Source organism: Amia ocellicauda, chromosome 19 (genome assembly GCF_036373705.1).
Source record: "Amia ocellicauda isolate fAmiCal2 chromosome 19, fAmiCal2.hap1, whole genome shotgun sequence".
Lineage (NCBI taxonomy): Eukaryota > Metazoa > Chordata > Actinopteri > Amiiformes > Amiidae > Amia > Amia ocellicauda.
The window spans coordinates 8,819,585-8,840,808 of NC_089868.1; the positions used below are offsets into that span (position 1 = coordinate 8,819,585).

The following is a 21,224-nucleotide window of genomic DNA, read 5'->3' on the forward strand; positions in this document are numbered from 1 at the left end:
CGGAAATAATAGATGTTGTAATCCGATACGATCCACCGACAAATCTAGCCTGAAACGCAGTTTTGAGCAAAAGCTATACAGTACTGTGACGGAATACATTGAAAAAACAGTGCTGAATACAAGGCGATGAAGCAGGCTGCGCAAAACCCTGTCATGCATTTGTAGCGCATCTGTCCAAGCTTATTGATTTGAACATTTCAATCAATGGCACAGGTTTTAATAGTGATTGAGGTTTAATTACTGTTCATTGCTTATTATTATAGCGTTTCAGTGTATTATTTTCAATTGTGTTTCAGTGTTTTGTTTATTATGTTCATTTACATTTTAGTGTATTGTTTATTGTTTTTATTATTATAAAAGTTCGTTATGTATAATAAAGTATAAGAATGTGAACTAAAAAGTTATTTATATTGCATTTGCATTGTTTTCTTTGTTCAAACAAAAAAGTAGTACACGGGAGTGTAAAGGGTTAATGAAAACACATTTTGGTATACACTCACCTAAAGGATTATTAGGAACACCATACTAATACTGTGTTTGACCCCCTTTCACCTTCAGAACTGCCTTAATTCTACGTGGCATTGATTCAACAAGGTGCTGAAAGCATTCTTTAGAAATGTTGGCCCATATTGATAGGATAGCATCTTGCAGTTGATGGAGATTCGTGGGATGCACATCCAGGGCACGAAGCTCCCGTTCCACCACATCCCAAAGATGCTCTATTGGGTTGAGATCTGGTGACTGTGGGGGCCGGTTTAGTACAGTGAACTCATTGTCATGTTCAAGAAACCAATTTGAAATGATTCTACCTTTGTGACATGGTGCATTATCCTGCTTGAAGTAGCCATCAGAGGATGGGTACATGGTGGTCATAAAGGGATGGACATGGTCAGAAACAATGCTCAGGTAGGCTGTGGCATTTAAACGATGCCCAATTGGCACTAAGGGGCCTAAAGTGTGCCAAGAAAACATCCCCCACACCATTACACCACCACCACCAGCCTGCACAGTGGTAACAAGGCATGACGGATCCATGTTCTCATTCTGTTTACGCCAAATTCTGACTCTACCATCTGAATGTCTCAACAGAAATCGAGACTCATCAGACCAGGCAACATTTTTCCAGTCTTCAACTGTCCAATTTTGGTGAGCTTGTGCAAATTGTAGCCTCTTTTTCCTATTTGTAGTGGAGATGAGTGGTACCCGGTGGGGTCTTCTGCTGTTGTAGCCCATCCGCCTCAAGGTTGTACGTGTTGTGGCTTCACAAATGCTTTGCTGCATACCTCAGTTGTAACGAGTGGTTATTTCAGTCAAAGTTGCTCTTCTATCAGCTTGAATCAGTCGGCCCATTCTCCTCTGACCTCTAGAATCAACAAGGCATTTTTGCCCACAGGACCACCGCATACTGGATGTTTTTCCCTTTTCACACCATTCTTTGTAAACCCTAGAAATGGTTGTGCGTGAAAATCCCAGTAACTGAGCAGATTGTGAAATACTCAGACCGGCCCGTCTGGCACCAACAACCATGCCACGCTCAAAATTGCTTAAATCACCTTTCTTTCCCATTCAGACATTCAGTTTGGAGTTCAGGAGATTGTCTTGACCAGGACCACACCCCTAAATGCATTGAAGCAACTGCCATGTGATTGGTTGGTTAGATAATTGCATTAATGAGAAATTGAACAGGTGTTCCTAATAATCCTTTAGGTGAGTGTATATATATATATATATATATATATATATATATATATATATATATATATATATATTTCATCCATCATATTTCTACATTTTAAAGCAAATTCAATTGTTAAAACATTAGTTTCATTATTTTCATCTGGTACCGGGGAAGGGTTTTCATTTTTTCATTTGGAGTTGAAGCGGTTAAATAATTGCATTTGATGGCTTGTTAAATGTATATATAATTTATTTAAATATGTAATCATCTTTTCTTTAAAAGTATTTCTGTTTGTAGGGTGCTTGAACTATAGTGCATTTGAAGGCTTGATATAAACACAATTTATTATTGTATATTATTTATATATTTGTATGCATTGAACTCAAGTATAAAGAATAATAAAAAATGAACAGATATAAAAAAATATAGACAAGCAATTATCAATTAGAAAATGTAAAGAAATGTGGTTTCACTTGTTTTCACAATTGTGTTTTTATTTCAGTATAATTCTGACAATCTGCACATTCAATATAAAAGAGATTTCCACATTAAATAGTTGCTCAGTTGTTGGGACACTGTGCTACTGTGTATGGAACTCATTTCCCACACACAACCCAGATGAAAACTACTTTTTCTGGAGTTTGTGGGCTGGAGAGCATAATTATCCCTGTGAAAATATAATCATATGCCATGTAAAGATGGTTACCATCTAGCCCAAAACCTCCCCAGACACTTTGACATGGGACACATTCTTAAAGTTGCCCATAAATTGAAATAAATGAATGCATAAATTGAGCAATAAACCTTTCTAAATTGATGCCTTACAATACAATACAATTTGTTATTCTAACTGGAAACTGAATACTCTAAAATAATTTTGAACCTGGCACCTTAGTCACAGAATGGTGGGTGTTTGTTTCAGATACAGACCTGAAATCAAATCACGGGCCTTTTTGGCAATTTAGTTTATTAAATAAACACACATACCAAATTTAAAATAAGGGTAAGTGAATTAAAACAAAATTAAATACTAAAAATACATTTTGGATTTAATAAAGTTGTATTGTAATGTAGTTGTGTCTCATTGTATGATATTTTCTGCTTATAATTCTAATTATACACTGGTTTATTTTAATTTAGGGAAAACCTTATGAACCTGTCCTGTTTATAGATGTCTGAAGGATCGTAGCGACATGCAATAAGCCTACATGTAAATACCAATGAGTGATGACCACACACTTGAATGAATGTTATGGTTTGGTTATTGACCAAAGAAACCATTTCCTCTGTCTGTCTTTCTAATTATGGGAGATAAAAGGCACAGAACAGTCACACACATGAAATACCCCATCAGCTGTCAGCAGTCAAGGTATTACATTCTGAGGATTTGGCAATTAAACATGCAGAAATATTTATCTCTACGATATATCATGGATTGGGTAAAAAGACCAATTTCACTACAATAATATTGGCATTCAGCTTTACTGACAGTAGCATCATGCTTTGTCATTTCCCCCAGTAGTAAGACATGGCAAGAACAAATTAGAGATACCATGAGTGTTGAAAGATCACTTTGTCAACCATAGCGCTCAGATGTAAATAATGCAGATTCAGTAGGTGTAGCTACTATCAGATCTTCCCTTTGCAGTGAGTCTGTTGATTGTATGGGTTGTAAATAGGGTGAATACTGCTCTGTGAAGGAAATACTCAATTAACCATCGTTCAACATCACTGCAAATGCTACATCAGTATAAAAGTCAGCAGTGGTTTCCAAAACCCACAAGCACAATGCTCGTTTGATTTTTTGAAAGTACAGTGTAGTGAAGATGTCATTCAAGAAGGTAACATGAAATATGTGTTCGTTTTGTGTTTGATTCCCCCCCGTGTTCATCTCATCAACTGATCTTAGGTTTACATGGTTGCACACATGAAAGAAAATATCCTGTTAATATGCCTACATAATGATGCAATGGTAGAAAAGGACATAACAGAATCAGTGTCAGCATCAAATATGTGTAGCATGAGATTGGAAGGTCATAAAATACTGTCCTAGGACTATTAATATTGCTGCCCTTCTTTCACGTATTAATAAAAATGAGTCACACACAGACTGCTAGTCATGATCTTATTTCCTCATTTGTCAGAATGATACATTTCCCCCTAAACCGAGAGGATGTCCAAACTGCAGCCTGCAACACAGCATTAGGAACGTGCCTGATCCTTACCAAGCATCACATGGCGCAGCGCTACCTAGCAACCTGCTGCAGACTACAGCTGAGCCACAGCGACTGTCTTCAACTGCAAACACTTGATAGCCTATATGCTCTCACACAGAGGGACCTGCAACACTGTACAACTATGGAGGAAAACACAGTTCCTTTCATTGGGCTAATCCTCTATCCAAAACAAACTAGATGGCTTGCATAAGATAATTCTCTGTGAAATATGGACTGATAAGCTGTTCGTTGTTAACAGCCATGGCTGAAGGTTTGGAGTGGCAGTTCCTAAGCATACAAAAGCATAAAGTCAGACAATGTCAGGTTGCAACACTTGCAGGCAAAGCTCTGTGGTCCGTTTAGGATGTGGACCTAGTTCAACCCATAAGTATCGTCAGTATTTACTCATTTTGTATAGCACACACTGCCTTTCCTCTTGGTGAAGCAAAACTGTTTCTGTACTCTAGACCTTTGATATTGGAGGCCTCTTGGTGCTCAGAAGCACAGACCTGTTCTCAGAGACACATTGTAATACCAAGAGGCAGATCTGGGGAGGGCTACTGGAATCAAACAGCAGACACTACACTGATCTCTTACTTTTCTTAAGGCTGAATCACTTAATTTGCACACTGCGAGCCGGGGAGATGAAAAATGAAGGAGAATGATGATGATTATGAACATAATTATTATAAAACTGAATTAACACAAGTTACATAATGAATGGCTTCTCTTACCACTTCTATGCAGATGATGCCCAGATCTTCCTGTCTATTCCCTCTTCTGACCCTCTCATACCCTCTCGCATCTCTTCCTGTTTGTCTGCTATCTCCGCCTGGATGCACTCGCACCACATCAAGCTCGACCTCTCCAAATCGGTTCTCCTCTTTTCCCCCGTCTTGCTCACCTTCTGCTGATCTCTCCATCTCAATCCCCTTGGAATCTATGACACTCTCTGCCTCTTCTTCCGCTAAAAACCTACGAGTCACCCTCGATCCTGCGCTCTCCTACACTCAGCACATCACCACGCTGACACGGACCTGCAGATTCATCCTGAGCAACATACGCCAAATCTGTCCTTTCCTCACCGACTACTCGACTCAGCTGTTTGTCCAGTCCCTGGTCCTCTCCCACCTGGATTACTGCAACTCCCTCCTGGCCGGCCTGCCTGCAACTACTACCCGCCGCTCCAGCTCATCCAGAACTCTGCGGCTCGTCTGGTATTCTCTCTGCCCCGATTCGCACACGCTACTCCACTGCTCCGCAACTTCCACTGGCTCCCGATATCGGCACGCATTCAGTTCAAGACACTGACCCTCACCTACCGATGTCTTGACCACACTGCACCAAGTTACCTTCAGTCCCTCGTCTCCCCATACATCCCCTCCAGACCGCTGCGGTCTTCCGGTGCTAGAAGACTAACTCTGGCTCCTTTCCACTCCCCTTCCTCCAGAGCCGCTCCTTCTCATCCCTGGCCCCTAAGTGGTGGAATGACCTTCCCACTGAAGTCAAGACAGCAGAGTCCTTGACCTCCTTCCAGCGCTTACTCAAAACACATCTTTTCAGAGAGTACTTGTAATTTAGTCCTTTACTGTCCTGTAAGATAGCACTTATACAACGTTTATCATACTACTTACCTTACATTACTAGTACTTGTATTGTTTATTTTGATTTCCCCTATGCTCCCTTCCCCTGGCCCTTGACTGTGACCTAACATCTTGCCTGCACTTATCAGTTTTATAGTCCAGGATGTAAGACCTCATATATTGTGTAAATTGCAATTTGTAAAATGTATGCTTTGAATTGCACTGTATTATGTGAATTGGAAATTCTAAGATGTTATGCCTTATACTGCACTGTATTTTTGCACTTTGTATTGCGCTAATATTTTGTAAGTCGGCCTGGATAAGGGCGTCTGCTAATAAATAAATATGAATAATAATAATGGAAGATGGACATGCATCTCCAACATAAACAAACTGACAAAACCTCAAGCAGACGTAATACATGATCTCATTGTTTCTGTGATAAGATACTGCCTGTCTGAAGCCAAGAATCAGCCTGTTGACCAGAATGTGAGGCTGAGAAGTTAAGGAAGATCCTGCCAGGCAGACATCATCTGATCTTATGGTGGGTTCTGGACACTCAATGAGACCTTAGCTACTGTTGCTATATGACAGGCACACATTAAGAATATCAAAGCAAACAGGCATCTAGCTAGAGCCAACACTTCCCATCTTTTGATTCTGTGGTTCATTAAATAGTATCAAACAAAACATCAGAAACAGAATGCAATGCAATATTTTGTATTCCGATATGCAGGAACTAATTGGTTAAAGTATGTTAGTTTTAGTCTTACATGTTATTTTGAAGTCCGTTGCTAAGGTAAATGTTTCTCGCAGCACTTATACAGGAAGTCCTAAGTAAGTGAGTGTTTATGCAGGCTGGCAGTTGCATTGACTTTAGGGTCCGTCTCGCTGTAGGACAGTCAAGGGACTTTCCATCTATATAAAGACACACAGATGCTTGATATGTGCAAAAGAACCTCCTCAAATGTCGGTTCTCCTCAATGACTATGTAAAAATTACTATCTAGCAGGGATAGAGGACTAATATTACAAGTACTGTCGGAAAAGATGCGTCTTGAGTAAGCGCCGGAATGAGGTCAAGGACTCTGCTGTTTTGACTTCGGTGGGCAGGTCGTTCCACCATTTAGGGTCCAGGGATGAGAAGGAGCGGCTCTGGAGGAAGGAGAGTGGAAAGGAGGCAGAGTTAGTCTTCTGGCACTGGAGGAGCGCAGTGGTCTGGAGGGGATGTATGGAGAGACGAGTGACTGAAGGTAACTCGGTGCAGTGTGGTCGAGACAGCGGTAGGTGAGGGTCAAAGTCTTGAACTGAATGCGTGCCGGTATCGGGAGCCAGTGGAGGGAGCGGAGCAGTGGAGTAGGGTGTGCGAATCGTGGCAGAGAGAATATCAGACGAGCCGCAGAGTTCTTTTTTTTAGGCCTGAAAACTAATATTTTAATACTGTAGGAGGCTTTCTTACTGTTTGGAGTATTGTGAAAAAAAAAAAAGTTATATATATTATCAGTATGACAACACAATAATATTGGTACAGAAAATAGTGTTTTACCATATATAAACAGGGAAGGTTAAAGATCAAACAGTTACATTTTACACATTTGTTAATGTTGAAGTGAGGATAATTAACTTCTTGTTGTTTGCCTAAGATGTCTTACTACAATATTTAGAAAAAGCTCTAGGTCAAATAGAATAATGTTCAGTGCAAGAAACTAGAATTTCAGGATAATGGCCTTTGAACTTGATCATTCCCTGGTACTGCTTGTTCGAAAAGAACAAAATGAATACACTTTTCTGCAGTATGAATGCAGAAGTAGAAATAAATTAACTTGTTTCAATATAAGACCATTTACATGCCATTAAATAATATGCTAATTGATTTGCAACATACACCTACCTGGAATGAGAAAACATTGACACCTTGAGATTCTCATGTTCTTACACTGAATCAAAATCATCCTGTTTGTGTGCAGATAAGTCACTTGTGCTTTTATAGCCAGAAATGAGGATTGGGTGAGTACATGAGATGCAAAAAGGAGACTTACGAGAGCAAAGCAAAATCAGAAAACTGCAAAGAACGGTCTCTCTCCAAAAAAAGAGGTGAACACAATAATTATGAAGCTGAAACTATAGATTATAGAGCTGAGAATATTCCAGGTGCATCTCAACATGAGAATGAAATGGAAGCCGATGCTTTGACAAAAGCATTCCGAGCATCCGTTCCACACCGGCACTCCCTCAGACAGGCTAGAGCAGAAATGCTGCTTAATACATATATACTGTATATATATATCCCTCTGTGCCATAGAAGACAACAATAATTAGAAGCAACGAAGGATATCAAAACAAAAGACCAAGTCGTCAGAGTCATAATGTTCAATTTGTTTTTTGTTGTTTTTATTCTTCTGTGTAGGCGACTGGGACAGCAATGCTACATTAACAGCTGTATGTTTAGACAAGGATTCTGACAAGAGAGCTATGCATTGCTGTTGTTTATGTGTTTTTAAGGAGATTGTCTGATTGGCAGTAATGGTAAAAGGAAGTGAAGCCTTGTAAAGCACTGAACGATCTGACCCGTTGCTCTGCTCAATCGTTCACTGATTCAATCTGAAGGAAGCTGTTCACGCTCTCTTGCAACATCTGGTGGAGGAAATCTAGTTAGTTATTTAGACACTGAAAATGAAGCTTCACTCCTGACAGGTCTATACAATGTGCATCAGTGATTACCTCATCTTTAGAAGCTGTTTCGATTCAGCGGAATCAGTGTGAGATGAAATACACCTGTGGTATGATCATTTATCAAATATAGGGCTGGGCGATATGGCAAATTAATTATCACTATATATATATATATATATATATATATACATATACATATATATATATATATATATATATATATACATACAAATCACCTAAAGGATTATTAGGAACACCATACTAATACTGTGTTTGACCCCCTTTCGCCTTCAGAACTGCCTTAATTCTACGTGGCATTGATTCAACAAGGTGCTGAAAGCATTCTTTAGAAATGTTGGCCCATATTGATAGGATAGCATCTTGCAGTTGATGGAGATTTGTGGGATGCACATCCAGGGCACGAAGCTCCCGTTCCACCACATCCCAAAGATGCTCTATTGGGTTGAGATCTGGTGACTGTGGGGGCCGGTTTAGTACAGTGAACTCATTGTCATGTTCAAGAAACCAATTTGAAATGATTCGACCTTTGTGACATGGTGCATTATCCTGCTGGAAGTAGCCATCAGAGGATGGGTACATGGTGGTCATAAAGGGATGGACATGGTCAGAAACAATGCTCAGGTAGGCCGTGGCATTTAAACGATGCCCAATTGGCACTAAGGGGCCTAAAGTGTGCCAAGAAAACATCCCCCAAACCATTACACCACCACCACCAGCCTTAAACAGTGTTAACAAGGCATGACAGATCCATGTTCTCATTCTGTTTACGCCAAATTCTGACTCTACCATCTGAATGTCTCAACAGAAATCGAGACTCATCAGACCAGGCAACTGTCCAATTTTGGTGAGCTTGTGAGCCACCTTCTCCTCATTGATGTAATGCGTTTTAAACCAAGGGTTGACCAACGAGGCTATGTCCAGGAGGTCATCTGTGGCTAGGTCATCATATTTCTCATTCAGATAGTCCATTTCACCATCATCAGGTTTCATGACCTCTGTATTGAAGAGGTGTATTACTGGCTTCAGGTAAGACTCACCAGACAGAGCATCTGTGAATTCTAGGAGTGTGGTCAATGCCTGGTTGATGGACTCAAGAACATCTATATCTGTATAGGTGGGAGCTAAGTGCCAGGTCTTCTTGTCACTGGACAAGACCTGTGAAATGGCCTTCACTGCCTTCAGCACGCTCGCACCACTATTCATCGTAATGCAGACCTGTCTGTCTTGACTGAGTCCCCAGGAGACGATAGCGTCAATGAGCCCCTCTGCTATAGCTTCACCCGAGTGGTCTTCGGCAAAGTATGATGTTTGAAGGAATTTATTTAGAAGATTCCACTCTCTGTCAATATAGTGGATAGTGAGGCTAATATAAGGATCTGACGTGCGACTGGTCCACAGATCGGTAAAATCTGTCTTGAGCTCTTCCTCAACTTTTTCCCTACACTCGGCATAGAGTTTAGGCAGTGTGGTGTGAGAGAAATGTTTGGGGACAGGGAGCATGTACCTGGGGTCAATGAAATTGATAAGCCTCTTGATACCTTTCTTTTAGACTGTGCTAATTGGTAGCGTGTCCTTAGGAATGCAATGCATAATATAATTTGTAATGTCTTTGTATCTTTTCGATGTTTGCTCGTAGGGCATAAACGCTGTCAGTGTTGACTGCTTCAGGCGATTGGCTGGTGCTTGACGGGCGTTTATCAATATCGTGGCGCAAACTCAAACTTTCTGCATGTTCCAAACAGTGATTTTGCCTCAGATGGTGAAAAAGGTTTGTTACCAGACTTGGTAATCACAATTTGCACCGAACATTGCTCTGCTGTTTGTCGGACTTCAAAAAGCCAAACCACTTACAAATAACGGAAACAGTTGAACCCTTTTCATCAATAATTTCTTTGTTGGAAGCTGCTCCTTCTCCATGGCTATCACTGTCGCTGTTTTTGCCTACATCACTCATTTTTCATGGTTAATAGTGGCTACTCCATCACTCGAGGTGCTAAGTGTTTTTTAGTGGGCGTATACCTCTCCATGTGCATATTGTCACTTCTCCACACGTTCCTGCTGCGTCACAGAGGTGAACTGGGCTGCTGCACCTAATTATTCTATATCAACATTATCGAAAAAGTAATCTAAACGTTTTTATATCATTATTGTGGGAATTACCTCAATAATTATTGATATTGATTTATTGCTCAGCCCTAATCAAATACATTTAGTATAGTAAATTCCTGCTCTTGAGTTAATTTCAAATGTTGTGCTTTGTCATCATCTTCCATGGTACAGCCAAATCCTTAATTAGAGAATGAAATTGCTAAATCGTTTAATCAGACATTGAAACAGATTTGGAGGATTTGGATATTCAAAGGATTTGATGCAGATGGAAATAAATGGAACGTGTAGGTGACTGAACTGAGGTCTCCCGAGTCAGCTTCCACCCAAACCACCATGTCAATTGTGCACCAGCCCCTGAGACCTCCTCAGGCAAATCTGGCAAAGACATAGGCTGGATTGGAAAGCAACACTTCATGTTTGTGGGACACACTCAGCATTAAAGTAGCATTTTTTTCAGAGATGAATGGTTTTGAAGTCTTCATAGAACTTTCAAGGAATTCATTACCCAACAGTGTGAATTATTTGTGTAACTGGACCAGGCAAGTCAACCTTTTGATTTGAGGCCGAGCTCATGTTTAAAAGCTGTTGCTGACAAATAGTGACATATCTGCCTCCTCTCCACTCTCCTTCATCCAGAGCCCACTCCTTCTCATCCCTGGCCCCTAAGTGGTGGAACGACCTGCCCACCGAAGTCAAAACAGTCCTTGACCTCATTCCGGCGCTTACTCAAGACGCATCTCTTCTGACAGCACTTGTAATATTAGTTCTCTATCCCAGCTAAATAGCACTTCAGTTTATTATGCTCCTCGCGTTCTTGATTGTCTTCCTCCTTGCTCCCTTTCCCGTAGCCCTCGTCTGTAACCCTACATCTTGACAGCACTTAGCTTTCACCGTCCAGGATGTAGGAAGTCTCTTACTGTACTTGTGTAATTGTAAATTGGAATTTGTAAAATGTATTATTTTGAATTGCTAAGTTGAATTTGTAATGATTGATGCCTTGTACTTCTCTGTATTTTTGCACTTATGTTGTAAGTTGCCCTGGATAAGGGTGTCTGCCAAGAAATAAAAATAATAATAAAAATAATATAAAACCTGGCAGTCTGCATCCCTGAGGAATTAATGAAGTTCCCCTGTGGCTTAAACAAGCACGCAGACCCTTATCGGCCAATGTTTATATAACATAAAATGCAATCCAAATGGAATAATAATAAATTGCTTCTACTCTGTAAGTTCCAAAAGAATAGATGCACTTTTTTCCTACCCACAGTAAGCACAGCTTGATTGTAATGTATTTATTTTCTGCTTTTTACCAGCAGAGGGTACTAGGCTCAAGCAAATCAATACCCTCCATTGAATGTAGCTAATTCAATGCAAAGAAAAAAACAGTGCCATAACTTAGATTTTTAAATAGTATACACCTACATTACAATTTAGTGTGAATTAATTAAAAAATATAATTACATACCCATAACTTAAAACTGATAAATAAAATTGAATAATGCAACACAGTGAACAAACATTGCACCAATAACCATAACCAGCAACATTCAAACACAATCCTGAAAATTGTAGCTGCAGATACAGTCTCTTGTTCATCAAGGGAATTAGCAAAGATTCACATCAAGGCTACTCTCACATTAGCATGAGGTCATCACTGACACAGGACCAGACCCCCAGACCACATGCACACCAAAGTCTTGGATAGCCATTCTAAGACATAGCACATAATGGATAATCTAAAGCAATCAGTATTGTTCCAAGGAAATTCCAAGAAATGCCTTTAGAAACAGACTGAATAACTGCACGCGAAGGTCTGGCTTGTATTCCCACGATTATAAGCAGAGAGCATGAAGACGCTACCTGTCTGTAGCCACAATGCGATTACACGCTTGCTTTCCTGTTTTCACAGACTATACACACTACACTATTTTCTACAATGGTAGCTTAAGATATATTGTAAAACACATTTCAAATGGGCTGTATCTGTCCAATAAAATGTCAAACGTACCTTAAGGAGGGCTAATGCAACGTTGAAGATGATGTTCAGCCCCTGTAAAGGGAAAAATAAAAGGAGAGTCAGAATAGGAAAGGTTTCCAAGGGGAAATTCAACAAATGGCTAAGCATATTCTGCATGTGGCCTCAAAGGCCTTTCCTTCACAGCAGCGCAATCATTCTTTTGGACCTTCATTTTAAATAAGAGAGAGAGGGGGAGAGAGATAGAGAAAGAGAAAGAATCTAATGTGAGATGAGTGAGTGAAATGAGATATCACAGACGAAATTAATAATTATTTAACACAGAGGTTCCCAATGTCTGGTGATGGAGGACACATTTCCGGAGTTTGCATGGGATATAATAAAGGGGCCGCACAAAAGATCTTCAAAGGCCGCATTTGGCCCCCAGGGTTCACTTTGGGAACAGGTAGCCAAGTTTTTAACATTTCAACAAAAGAGGTCTAGACCAAATTGAAACCTTAAAATACCCATGAATCACACATTTCAATGTTGTACCTAGTTTTCATGTAGAAGTTGTAGACTGTGGCTTCTTACATTAGCTTAAACCACGACTAGGTACAAAGCAAGGGTCATTAACAATTTTGATGTGTTTGAAAGAAGACGTAGAAATAATATGGCATGACTTTAAGGTAGTTTAGGCTATTGTGCACTGCAGTAGTTTTCTTCACACTGGTGGCAGTAAGTTATTTTGTACAACCTGCAATTTGTCTGTGGGCCTTTCCAAAAAGACTACAACTGACCAAATGTAAAGCCTCAAAAACACAAAAGATTGAAAAAATAATACTGAAATTAGTGTAATATCATACTTCATCAAATAAGACAAACAAACAAACAAACAAACAAACAAACAAAACAAAGTGAACACATATATATATATCCCCCCCCTCCAAAAAAAAGCCACATAGCAAAATGCTATGAGGCAAAGGCAAATCAAGAGTGTTTAGCATTAAAATGATAATGGAATCTGACAGTTCATTCTGTAGTGATTGATGAGTCCAAGGATTGTGCATTATTTTGTTTTAGTTTCTTTTAAAAAGGGACAGCAATTAGAAACATGAATACATTTGAGGTTGATTTTAATAAGACACTGGGCTTAAAGGCCAAACTCCTCCTGAACTTTCAAACAAACACTATGAGTATCGCTGACTGATTATTTAACCATCACACCCCAGCAAGGCTAATTCTCTATACCTCTGCTAGAGTTGTATGCCAAATTGCTGAGAGTGCCTTCTTGTCTCCCCTCTGTCTCTGTAAAAGCATAGCTCCCTAACCACCTATCTCCATTATGAGATATGAGAAACACAGTAGAGTACTTTGTGTTAATTATTTATTGCTGTGGTTAATTTTAACCAGTGTTGTCTTTTCTGATCCCTGTGATATCATGAGTAATTGCTGCCTGACTGTATAATTTATTTCATTATTTTGTACTTGTACTATTCCTTCTGGAAGAAGAATAAACCCTACCCAAAGGTATATGAAAAAATACATTTTCAAACAAAAATATTTGATCACATGGTGATACAATTTAAAAATTGTTTCAGATATTGAGATATAGTATTTTATGTTACGGGAAGGACTCTTCAAAGGTCAACCCACCAAAGTTCTAGGTATAGCTTAAAACAAACAAAATACAAAACATCTAGGTCACAGAAACAATCTGGTAGAAAATGCATAGGATGTACAGTGAGGGAAAAAAGTAATTGATCCCCTGCTGATTTTGTACATTTGCCCACTGACAAAGAAATGATCAGTCTATAATTTTAATGGTAGGTGTATTTTAACAGTGAGAGACAGAATAAAAACAAAAAAATCCAGAAAAACGCATTTCAAAAAAGTTATAAATTGATTTGCATGTTAATGAGGGAAATAAGTATTTGATCCCCTATCAATCAGCATGATTTCTGGCTCCCAGGTGTCTTTTATACAGGTAACGAGCTGAGATTAGGAGCACTCTCTTAAAGGGAGAGCTCCTAATCTCAGCTCGTTACCTGTATAAAAGACACCTGTCCACAGAAGCAATCAATCAATCAGATTCCAAACTCTCCACCATGGCCAAGACCAAAGAGCTGTCCAAGGATGTCAGGGACAAGATTGTAGACCTACACAAGGCTGGAATGGGCTACAAGACCATCGCCAAGCAGCTTGGTGAGAAGGTGACAACAGCTGGTGCAATTATTCGCAAATAGAAGAAACACAAAATAGCTGTCAGTTTCCTTCGGTCTGGGGCTCCATGAAAGATCTCACCTCGTGGAGTTTCAATGATCATGAGAACGGTGAGGAATCAGCCCAGAACTACACGGGAGGATCTTGTTAATGATCTCAAGGCAGCTGTGACCATAGTCACCAAGAAAACAATTGGTAACAGACTACGCCGTGAAGGACTGAAATCCTGCAGCGCCCGCAAGGTCCCCCTGCTCAAGAAAGCACATGTACAGGCCCGTCTGAAGTTTGCCAATGAACATCTGAATGATTCAGAGGAGAACTGGGTGAAAGTGTTGTGGTCAGATGAGACCAAAATCGAGCTCTTTGGCATCAATTCAACTCGCCGTGTTTGGAGGAGGAGGAATGACCCCAAGAACACCATCCCCACCGTCAAACATGGAGGTGGAAACATTATGCTTTGGGGGTGTTTTTCTGCTAAGGGGACAGGACAACTGCACCGCATCAAAGGGACGATGGACGGGGCCATGTACCGTCAAATCTTGGGTGAGAACCTCCTTCCCTCAGCCAGGGCATTGAAAATGGGTCGATGGGTATTCCAGCATGACAATGACCCAAAACACACAGCCAAGGCAACAAAGGAGTGGCTCAAGAAGAAGCACATTAAGGTCCTGGAGTGGCCTAGCCAGTCTCCAGACCTTAATCCCATAGAAAATCTGTGGAGGGAGCTGAAGGTTCGAGTTGCCAAACGTCAGCCTCAAAACCTTAATGACTTGGAGAGGATCTGCAAAGAGGAGGACAAAATCCCTCCTGAGATGTGTGCAAACCTGGTGGCCAACTACAAGAAACATCTGACCTCTGTGATTGCGAACAAGGGTTTTGCCACCAAGTACTAAGTCGCAGGGGTCAAATACTTATTTCCCTCATTAACATGCAAATCAATTTATAACTTTTTTGAAATGCGTTTTTCTGGATTTTGTTGTTGTTATTCTGTCTCTCACTGTTAAAATATACCTACCATTAAAATTATAGACTGATCATTTCTTTGTCAATGGGTAAACTTACAAAATCAGCAGGGGATCAAATACTTTTTTCCCTCACTGTATATGTACTGGGAGTGGAGCTACAAGCATCAAATGCATTTCTTAGCTGCATTTAAACAAATATATATAAAAAGGCCTGCAATACAAACATACAGTGCTGACCTACATCTTGTTTAAAGCTGAAAATTATCGCTTTATTCATTTATTTATTTATAAAATGACTTATCTCAGAGTCCACATGATATTTAACAGATTTAGGCAAACTTGTGTGGGGCATCTCTCCCCTATATTTTGGGGAGCTGTGTTTCACAAGCCTGCTCAGAGAGGTGTCTCTAAGGGAGCTTTTAAGGGAAATGGAACATGGCTCCCCTGGACTGACATGAAATAAGATTTGCCTTTGGTGTTGCCCAGGCAGCCCCCGAGAGAGAGGTCTCAGAGCTGGAGAATGTCACCGGCACTCAGTGTGGTTATACACAGGCGGCACGGAAACAGCTACAGATCTGCCATTGTTCAGACAACCCCGTTAACATGGCAACACAAGGATAAAAATATACTCCTGAGCCTATTAATAGATTAAGAAGACTTCCTTCAGGAGGCGTACACTAGATGGCACTGGTTGGCTGAGATGCATTAAAAAGCTGTTTTTCCCGTTCAGTGCGATTTAGGAGGTTCGGTTAACCCCTGCTGCAATACGAGTCCGACAAAAACAGACAAGGCTTTCATACAAACAGCACTAAATAAACTACATTACACAATGTGTTGAATAAATCATTCCCCACCCCCATAAATGAGCGCTGCCCTAATAGTGGCAAAACATCAATAGTGTATGGAATGCAATGATGGCTTTGCTGACAACAGTTATCTTCTCTAAGAGTGTAAGTGAAGACATTGGAAAATCAACTGAAAATAATGAAAACACATTGTTTGTGCATCTCATTGTTTTGAAATTCTGAAAGGATGAACTACTTATACATATTTCACAATTTCTAAAAATGTAAGCATTTGAAATTAATGTTTTCCAAGTTTTTCACAATACCAGCGAGGGGATTTTGTTTCAATGGCTGATTGTGAATAGCTCCGTGAAGTTGACCCCCCACAACTATGTTTGTGCCAGTTTGTACCAGTGAAATAAATGTTTGTGCTATTATGTTTTTGAAGATATTAGCATTTCTTTATTTTAGGATAGTAACATCACTCAGCCCCCCCAGAAACTCAAATGAAACACGTCTCTTTTGTGCTATAGTATGGTTTGTGCCGGTGAAACCAATGCTTCAGTCATTCTAGTTGATATACCAAAATTAAATTATAATTAAATTATAATTTTCGCTGAAATGATGACTCAGATGGAGTCAAATCAGTAAACCCAGAAAGCAAGATATGCCATCATGTTGTGCTCTACACAAAAGATGAAGTGTGTTAAACTAATAGGAACTTTTGGCAGGAAAGAGTGATCATGTACGGTAGTATAAACATGTCAATACGAAAAACTTTGTCAATGTACACAAAAAGCTGCAAAAAGTTGCAGAGCCATCTAAAGAGGAGATATGAAACCAGCAGGCTAAATTATAAAAAAACGATATGGAAAGATTTGGGCAGCATCCCTTTTATGTTGACTTTCATATACCATGGTTTAGTATAAGAAATACTATGCTAAACATTAGTACATGTTTTCATTGGAAACTTTAAATGTTAATGCTTCAGATGTTAAATAATCTTTATTTTGAATACATTATATTCAGTTAAAAATCATACAAGCTTAATAAAGTTTATTAATAATAAACATATCATGTCATTTATTTTTTTGCAATGAAATGTAAAAATGAATGTTTCAATCCACAGAAAACATGCCAGGGGACCTAATTAATTAGTACTTTGTATGGAAAGTACATTATAACCATGGTAATTCAAATTCTGCTTGTTTCACTGGCACACATGTAGCGCAAATGAAACAGACATTTGGTTTGGTTCTGTTGTTGTGGAGGGGCTGAGTGACGTCACTCACCTAAAAAATAATTGTCAATAAAGTTAAAAGCATAATAGTCTAAACATTGGTTTCACTGGCATAGAGTGGCACAAACGTAGTGCAAACTAATGATATATAATTAATTGTTTGTGCCCTTTGTTGGGGGGGGGACTCCACAGAGCTGTTGTGACTGTAACTCTTAGACTGTAAACAGTCGAAGCAATGCATGACTCATAGTAGATCCTGGCTGTTCAAGAGCATTCATATTCATTAGCAGTCTGCTCTTGGTTTTATGAAGATTATAATTGTGATGATAGTATTGTTATTACTAGTGTTATTAGCATACATTATGTAATGGGATAGTAAAATATTAACAACACAAATGTTCAGAAATCAGAAAGACCTGAAAAAAGATGGCACGGTGAGGAAAGAGAAAATGGCTGACTCCAGACTCACTTGTCAAACTGTGCCTAAGCAGTAGTGGACAGCACTCCCTTTGCCACATCTGGAAACGTTCTCCACATCGAAAGTGATCCAACAAAGTTTGGATTCATTTTCACTAGTTCCAATCAGAAATGAAAGTTGCTGGTGCTGATATTCTGATGCAAATATGATAAACTCCCAATGACGGTACACTTTCATATCTGATTTTACTTGACATGCTTCTATTGAACAATGCAGGTGGTGTAGACTGAAGTACAGTGTTCTGACATTAGTAACAGTGAATGGACGCTGCAACTGAGCATTTTGTATGTATCTATCAAATAGATTATTTGTATATATATGATTTTCTATATCTGGTAGAATGATGAAAACAATTGAGCTGTGAACTCTGACCTGATGTACTGCAGCTTGGACAAAGAGAAAATAAGGATGTCTCTCTCAGATGGTATAATGCAAACACACAGGTACATAGATTCAGAATGACTATGCTAGGATCATTACTGGAAAAATAAAATGTATTCATACACGCAACTTGTGCAAAGTCTCATAAAATAGAATTATACCATTTCTGTAGTATTCAAGTATTTGTTGTATTCAATTAAATGAACTAACCCCAGTTTCTAATACAAAACATCATAACATTTACAAATTCAATCATATTAAGACGGGTACATTTATGATGAATGACGAAAAGCCGCATAGTCAAATGAAATGCAATGCTTCCCTGAGCCCACAGATAATCAGAATGCTTGTACATTCGTTCCGTATGCCCCTGAGCTGCATTAATACAGATCCCCGGTACAGAGGCAGAAACGGCACCAGCGATGATGTATTGCTTCATTTAAACTGTCCTCAGCAGTGCTGGCTTTTGGAGCGTGACCTAAAATAAAGAACGTCCTTTTGAATTAAAGGGGTATAAGGACTTTCAAAACTCAGCCTTCATGCCAACAGGGGGGCACTGCGCAGCTGTGGAAAAGAAGCAATGTACAAACCAAACACGTTGAAATCAAGTAGCGTGCCAGACAGCCAAAGGATTGACAAAGCCCAGTGAGCAGTCGTCTTAAAAGCCTCCCTCTAACAGGTTCAATACAGGTAAAACTTTTCAACAAATCTGTTCTCACAAACAATGCAAAGAAATTAAATAATTGTCACATCATCCCTTCCATTGCAGAAACACTTTAGCCAAATTATATGCAGTTAAAACAATATTCACCATTGTGAACAATCCTTGCAAAACAAAGCTGACCTTTGATCAGCCAAGGTTACAGACCTGTGTAGAAATGCACGCCAGCTTTTTTGTGTTTTCTTGTTAACAGTTTATAAACTCTTAAACTGATATATTTATTGCCATTTTCAAGTTAGGCATAACGTCAGGCATGTATGATTTACAAACAAATACCTATGACTTAGCAATTCTTACGGCATGAAACTCAAAGCTCGGACAAAACATTTTCTAACATATAAACAATCGGAGAATAAAGACTATTTGCAAGAATGTTGGTGATGTCTGTCAATTCCTTGCATTGGCTGTTTTTTTTTTGTTTGTCACCATTCTCAATATTATATTTATAGGATCTTCTGTAAAATTCTTGCAACAGCACTGCAGATGGAGTTCACAGATGTCTGCTTTGGAGCTGACTGCAGCACAGGCTTCTGGGATTGCTAGTTTTCCGAGCGAGTGTGCCTATCAAGACCTGAAAGATGTCATCTGAGACTGCATTGCCAGTTCTTTCAAACAAGGCCTCATCCAACAATCTGTCTGCTGCAGTGCCAGTGACCTGAAATACAGGGGGCTGGGCTGAAATTAATGTCAATTCAGTTTGTCATCTCAGCCTTTATGAATTGATAGACCAGTCAATTAGTCCAATATTGCACCAAACTAGCAGTACAGTAGGAGGCCTGCTTCTGTATCTTTTCTTTCTTTCTCTCTCATTTCTTTTTTTAACTCGAAGAGGGTCTGCTGCAAAACTGTGCCTTTTTAGGAACACAGTGCGAGCCATGAGTGGCTAAATGAGAGTGTGAGGCACCCTGGGGTATTAGACAGAAGATGCTCGTCATACATTAAAAGCTAAATAAAAGAGAGAGGCTGAAGAAAATTCAAAGTGTTCTGCCTGTGGCTGATAATGGAACCCACCCCCCCAACAACAACAAAAAAAACAACCCTATAGTAAGAATAGGCAAATGTCCCATGTGACTTGAACTGAAATAGGCAAATTAGTCTGAGAGACAAACAAGTCACATCACAGCACTGGCAACAAAAGCTGTCTGTAGAGGTACTGCACTGAATTATTTAAAGAAGGACTGACCTTTTAAACTTGAATTAAAAAAAAAAAAAAAATGTTCTAAAAAAATCAATTTTGCGCTCAGACGCTTTTATTATAAAAGGTTGGGCAATACACAGAGAAAGAATAGAATTCCAAATTCCTCATTGAGATGCTGACATTAAAGCAGAGTTCCCCCCAGATTTGCCCATCTTGAATAGCAGGAAAATTAAACAATATAGATTACAGCCTAAGGAAATCTGAGGCAGGGGAACAAAAAGCTAGAATATGTATTTTAAGACTTTTTAAAATGTTTCTGTATATAAATATACTGAACACATGGCAGAGACAAGAACAGGGGCAGGACACAAATTGCACCGAAGTGCCAAGTCAACCAAGGCACACCGCATTTTAAAAAGCAGATTATTACAGTTTCAAAAATGAAACCTTTCCAAATGAGGATATCTATTAAGAACTCTGAAGTAAAAAAAACTATGACAGTGTAACTTGAGATTTCAATTGAAGGGCAACTTGTAGGTCTTTTATCATACTCAGTTTGAACGTTTGGTAGTGTTAATGGTAGTTGGTAGTTAATCAAAAACTGCGGTTTAAGCAATAATGTATCAAGTGCTGATTTAAGTAGGTGGGTAGTGAACACAGAGCAGTCATTTATACTACAATTCAATCACTGCTTGCAACAAAAGGTAACATAAGTCAAGTAGTTCATACTGTGTATAATGACAAACCTGATGAAAACAGGATTTTAATCAATAGAAGAAAGGAAGGCACAATTTGTTAAGTATTTCATGTGTTTTCCAGGTTCCATTTCCCATGAGTTTTATGTCCAATTAAATACCCTCATACCCGTACATCTGAACCATGATTTGCTTTATTTATACTTATTTGTGAATTATCAGCAGTTAATTTGAGTGGCAGAAAATTCCATTGCTTTTGTCTTCCGGGGGAGGACAGAAGCTTGCAATTCAAAACTGAAGCAAAAATCAGACAGCAGAGCTGAAGTTGCTAATTGTCTAAATGAGAGATCTCCAACATGAGGCAG

General features: G+C 39.3%; 1 protein-coding gene across 2 annotated transcripts in view; it reads right to left on the reverse strand.

The window, feature by feature from the left end:
* The window catches only part of rabgap1l (RAB GTPase activating protein 1-like), a 219,621-nt gene that overhangs the window by 63,225 nt on the left and 135,172 nt on the right, over positions 1-21,224 (reverse strand). For both annotated transcript variants that reach the window (XM_066692340.1, XM_066692341.1), the window contains exon 18: positions 12,288-12,329. In XM_066692340.1, coding sequence (XP_066548437.1) covers positions 12,288-12,329 — 42 coding nt within the window. The remainder of the gene's footprint in view (positions 1-12,287; positions 12,330-21,224) is intronic.